A 6,000-nucleotide genomic window follows, 5' to 3' on the forward strand; every position below is an offset into this window, starting at 1 on the left:
TTTGCTCTACAGTTCCACGTGATTATTGTGTTTATATTTTTGCTCCTTTCATTAAAAATTCAGTTTCGAGTCAGCGCTCGTTTGTGTGGTCTTCTTACTTCGTCCTTCGTCTGATGATGATGATGATGTCTTGAGGCTTAATGGCACATACCCACGGCGGGGGATTGGCCAGGGTGCTTGTTCCGCTGTACTATAGTGCCTAGAATATACTGGCCAGTATATTCTAGGCACTATAGCTGTACCCCCCGCGATGACTTCTTTTTCATCTTTGTCCATCGCTTACTATGACACTTGGCCTAATTAGGGCCTGGGATGTTTTGAAATTCTTAAGATGCCTTGACGCTGCGCTGAATGTGTGTTAGTGGCTGATCAGCTTCGCCGACTAACGTAATTCCGGAAAGAGGTCATCGCATGTGTTGCGACTTACATAGAACTGCTTGCGCCGTCGTCTTTCTCGTCGTCGCGTCAACGTCGAAGCGCCACACCACGCCCGCGGAAACGCGGCGCCGCCATTTATTTATATTTTTGGTGCTCTAGTATAGCGTCCTTGGTGCGAAGTGGCCGCGCGAAGGACCTCCTTACCGTCGCCGAGAGTCACGATGAGCCGCCACCATTGTCCCAAGCGGCAGCTGACGGGCTTCGGCGAGCCCTTGGACTGGCGACCGCTGGACTTCGTCGACAGCGTTCCCTACGTGTTCTGCTGCGCGCTCTGCGGGGTACTGCCGGCGTTTCCAAAGCGGCTCACGACCTGCTGCCACGTGTTCTGCCCGTCGTGCTTCGAGAGCATCACCGAGCAGCAGTACGTCTGTCCTGTGGACGGCAGTCTTTTCGCAGAGCACTCGGTCGAGGCCTTGGACTCGGTCCGCGGAGGCGTCAATGAACTCCGGGCTCACTGTCCCAATGCGTCCCACGGCTGCACATTCGTAGGTATGCTGGCCGACATCAGGGAGCACTTCTTGCGTAGCTGCGACCACAACGAGGTTCACTGCCCGCGCTGCGGATTGGCCATACTCCAGAGGACAGCCCTGTACCACCACTCCCAGGAGTGCGACGCAGTCCACGAGGTTGAGCCGGCCAGCGACGCTGAGGCCGACAGCTCCAACGAAGACGCCTGTCACATGTCTACCAGCCGCCGCAGGTCTCGTTCGCGTGGCAAATCGGCGTCGGGAAAGGGCGGGGACAAAGCGAAGCGCTCCGGAGCCCGCAGAGTTCCTTCGACTGAGAACGCGGGCAGGGAGAAGCCGCCGATCGGCGCCACTATCAGGGCCCTCCTCCAAGATAACCCCGGCAGTACCATCCTCTCGGCGTCCGTCGGCTCCTCCGGAGTCCTTTCAGCAGCCCCTTCAGTAGAAACCTCGCTGATAAGTCGCGGTGGCTTCGCGGCCAAGGGAGATCGCCGCAAGGCCGCGAAGCCGTCGAAGAGCGCCGACGGTGCCTTGGCGTCGCTCTCCGAGGCGCAGTTGCTTGAGAGGGTGGACTCGATGGTCGCCAGGCAACGCAAGAAGACCCAGTCCGATTTGACCGCGGCGAGGGCCGAGGCGACGTCCAGCGCTGAAGATTGCGCGAGGGCCCCATCAGATATGGCGACGACCTCCGCGGCGGCGACTGAGTCGCGGCAGACGGCGTCGCACGACGTCACCAAGAAAACCTCCTCCGTCGCGCCAACCGGGTTCGCCTTCTGCTACGTCACGGGCCTAGTTGGCGCCGAATCGCGACTGGTGTGCGGCGAGGAGCTGGTTCTTCGCAGCGACCGCTCCCAGCTGGCAGACTGCGCCTTCCGGGTGCACGCTAGGCTGCGCAGAGACGCTGACGGAGGCGTGCTGGTCTGCTTCACGCTCTGCTTGTGCGGCGGCACGTGGCGCAAGGTGGCCGACTGGGCCCTGTCCAGTAGGATCTGCCTCGTCCTGGTGCACCCGTGGGACCAGGCGCAGAACATGCGCCTGCCGCTCTGCCTCAACACGGCTGCCTTGCCTCCGCCCAAGGAGTCTCACCCGGGTCGCTGGGATTTCTGGTCGCCCACAAACGAGCTGAAGCTCAAGGACCTTGCGACGCGGGGCTTCGTGTCCAGCGGGGCTATTTGCGTCGCCCTAGAAATTCAGTGACGAGCGCAACGTCACGTTTTCACTGCAGATGTACTTATGGCGCGGGGACATTATTGAGCTGTCCACATCATTCGCATAGTAGACGTGGTCACGAAGAAATAAATGTGGTGTAAGACCTGCAGTTTTCTGGTATGGGCTGCCGTGGTGACTTGGTGGTTACGGTGCTCGGCTGGTGACCCGAAAGACCCGGGTTTGATCCCAGCTTCGGTGGTCGCATTTCGATGGAGGTTAAATGCTAGAGGCTCGTGTACTGTTGCACGTTAAAGTCCAGCTGCTCGAAATTTCTGGAGCCGTTCACTGCGGCGTCCCTCATAGTTTTGAGTTGCTTTCGGACGTTAAACCCTATAAAACCGCAACCCTTTTGTGGTATGGTGTGTAGATAGCTTGCACTGACGTCAGTGAAAGGAATCCTGGCATATATTAACCGGTAGCGTTAAGGGGCCCATGTCGCAGAAGTGTCGTCGGCGGCGGCGTTGGACGTGAGCGAAAAATCCCGGAAGCATTAATAAATGACAGTCTTTGGGTCGTAGGTTGGAGTAGTCTACAAGGTTTTAACTGATCGAGTAAATTGAGTACCAGGACATCCTGTCGTATACAAAAGCACGCATCCTTTTAACAGAATTTATTGTTTACCAAAAAATCTACAATTCAAGACATGTTCAACAAGTTCACAGTATGGACTGCGTTCAAAATCACATCACAAGTGGTCGATTTTTACAGTTCAAGATAAGAAGAGCTGGTTTTATGTAGCTCCATCACGTACTTATGTACAAACAGGCAAGGGGGAAAAAAAACACATCCGTGCAAACTTGCCGCCTTGTCGCATGGCTGCTTCAACCGGTTGCTTGCGAACACTCATGCCCGTGCGCCATGACGTAAAGCACGCGTGAGTGCCCCGGTCATGTTTTGATTTTTACTACCACTGCTCATCTTCATCCTTGCGACCGAAGGCTAGCACTCCACGCTAGCATGTGATGCTTTGCAGCCCGCATGTCTCTTACTCTGGCGTGGTGACATGACGGTCACCACGTATCAATGCAATATTCAGCGACAGCTGTTAATGCGATGTGTTGTAATTGAAAATATGAGCGCGACTTCTTATCTGTGTAGTTCTATGAAACTTTTTCCAGTGTCCCACACACAGTTGTTTACGCACCAGTGTATACAGCTCGTTCGGTCGAAAAGCCGTCGGCGTCGTAGTTTGAGTTGCCGGCACCGCGCGTCGGAAAATGTCTACCATGCCTACCGTTTGCCGCAGAATGTTCCAGACGGTGTAATATTCAGCCTTTCGAGCAGCATAAACGTACTAGTTAAGTTAGAGAGCTTGCGGTAGGAATTCGAACCGATAATCAGGGCTGGTCCACCGAGAATTGTGTGAGGCTGTTACTGCAACTTCTTTCCTGAAATCCAATTTTCGTTTCCTTCATTACGGCACCTCTTTTTCTCTCTCTCTCTTCTTTAACTCCCATCTACCTCCCTTTCCTTACGGCGGGGTTCGGGTGTCCACCGAGATCTGAGCCATTTCCTCTCCTCAAAAATGCGTTGCGTTCAAAGATGTTTCCAACGTGCAAGGCGCCGCGCTGAACGGGCGATGGCGTTTCGTGGACTGCCTGGCAGCGCTGCAACACGCCGCTGCGTTCCACTCCTTAAGGCGAGGGGACGCCGCTAGGGGGCCAGACGAAGAGAACGCCCTTCGCAAGTGCTCCTGCCTCGACGCCTCATTTCACCCGGAAAACCTCAACGTAGAAGAAAATGGAGTACTCCATCGTTTTCCACTGATCAAGCGAAATACGTACATAACCGCTTTTCATCCCTAAGTCCAGATTTCGCCATTTTCTGCCCATCTGAAAATCCAAGGCGGACAACGCCGCGCTAAGCCTAGGCTGCGTCGGGCCGTCGGCCCGAAGGAACGCTGCTAATGCTCACGCCGCACCCGTGAGGATGGCTGACGCTGACACGGAGGCGTCGGCCGGAGCCACGACACCGCTCGAAGAGAATCTTCAAAGCGACGGCAACGCTACCGACCTCTCGCAGAAGAGAACAATCGGCAACGGGGGATGGTTCACTGCCAAATACCACAACTCGAGACTGATTGCCGTTCCGGAGGCAGGGACAGACGCGGCGGACACCTCAGCGCTGAGCCAACCCAAACTGAAGTGGAATCCCGTTCGGCGAGAGAAGCTTCCTCCTTTGGGCTGGGCCACAACAGCTTTCGGAAGAGAAGCCTGTTGGAAACAATCGCCCAAGTAATCGCCTCCTCCTTCGCCTTAACGATTCCTTGGCATCTAATCGATGCCCCTCTAGCTAATTTCTCTTGCGCATCTGTGCTTGTTATGGTTGATATTCCGTTGACCGGTCCTGCTGCGTTCACTTAAATTGCCTCTTCCATCCGGCCCCACGTTCTCCCGGTAGCGTTCGCCCTAGACTTTTTATGCGTAGCATATTGCAATCACTCAGTTCAGCCCTTGGGCGCGGCCGGGCAGCCACCAAACCACGTGACGTGACGTCACGACAGCCGAAGAAAAAACCGTCGGTAAAGATGATGGCGATTCTTGGTGAGAATTGCAAACATAGTAAACAAGGAAAAAAAAGAAAAAATAAAGAAAAAATAAAAATAAATAAAAATAAAAAGAACGGCTGGGCATGGTGGCGGTTGCCACCGCCCCGTTTCAAAGGGGGCGCTCCTATCCATCCATCCATCCATCCATCCATCCATCCATCCATCCATCCATCCATCCATCCATCCATCCATCCATCCATCCATCCATCCATCCATCCATCCATCCATCCATCCATCCGCCCGCCCGCCCGCCCGCCCGCCCGCCCGTCCGTCCGTCCGTCCGTCCGCCCGCCCGCCCGCCCGCCCGCCCGTCCGTCCGTCCGTCCGTCCGTCCGTCCGTCCGTCCGTCATGGAGGAAAAGCTGCTGACAAAATCGAGTGCCGCCAAGCAATACCTCGCGCAAAAAGACCGCGCAATATGCAACGCATTCTTGGTTTAACCAAGCTAAGCCTGGGCATCTTTTTCTTCTTTCGTGAAATTCGAGGTGCTCATTTCTCGGAATGGGCTGCACCTTGATCTTGGTTCTAAGCTGGTCTCCCAAGTTCTCACCGCCCTCCGTAGGCCAAATGCATGGGAGTCCAAGTCTATCGATTAAAACTCTAATCTGGGCGAGTTGGTTCATAGCTTGAAAGGAGTACGTACAGTCGCAACGGAAAAAGATTAGCACAGTGACGTGACACCGTAGCGCCCGATAGCAACGCTTGGCGCTGCGGTTAGGAGCACGCCGATAACAAAAGTGCCAAGGGGTGTTCGCGAAGCAGGGCGCTGCGCCAGCCGCACAGTGCGATTTTCGTCACTCCGGTGACGTCATTGTGCCAATCTTTTTTCGTTGCCACTGTACTTGCGCGAAAGACGGGACGAAAACAAGTAAACACAAACGACACGTACAAAGCGCAACTTCCAACTTGTTTATTTCATAGAGAGCTACACATTTATACTCTAGAGGTCAAACACAACGATAAAAACCGTCGCATGCGCATTTCACGTCAGCATACCGCCACCACAGGTGCTGCCTGATTACATCAACAGTTCTAACAACCCCCGGCACTGCTATCAAGAAGATCTGCTATCTTGATAGCAGTGGCGGGGGTCGTTATAACTGTTACTGTTGATGTAATCAGGCAGCACCTGTGGTGGCGGTATGCTGACGTGAAATGCGCATGCGACGGTTTTTATCGTTGTGTTTGACCTCTAGAGCATAAATGTGTAGCTCTCTATGAAATAAACTAGTTGGAAGTTGCGCTTTTTACATGTCGTTTCTGTTTCCTTGTTTTCGTCCCGTCTTTCGCGCAAGTACGTACTCCTTTCAGGTCTATCGAGTACGTCCCTTCCTGTCCT

General features: G+C 54.4%; 1 protein-coding gene across 1 annotated transcript; it reads left to right on the forward strand.

Moving 5' to 3' along the window:
* The first annotated feature begins 434 nt into the window (after nucleotides 1–434).
* On the forward strand, nucleotides 435–2,102 carry LOC149370984 (uncharacterized). Its single transcript, XM_089584405.1, has one exon. It carries the CDS (start codon nucleotides 600–602, stop codon nucleotides 2,100–2,102), a length of 1,503 nt encoding a protein of 500 aa, XP_089440531.1. The 5' UTR covers nucleotides 435–599.
* The last annotated feature ends 3,898 nt before the right edge of the window (nucleotides 2,103–6,000 follow it).

This window comes from Amblyomma mixtum, chromosome 1 (genome assembly GCF_055824585.1).
Source record: "Amblyomma mixtum isolate Tamu chromosome 1, ASM5582458v1, whole genome shotgun sequence".
In the NCBI taxonomy this organism is placed as follows: Eukaryota; Metazoa; Arthropoda; class Arachnida; order Ixodida; family Ixodidae; genus Amblyomma; species Amblyomma mixtum.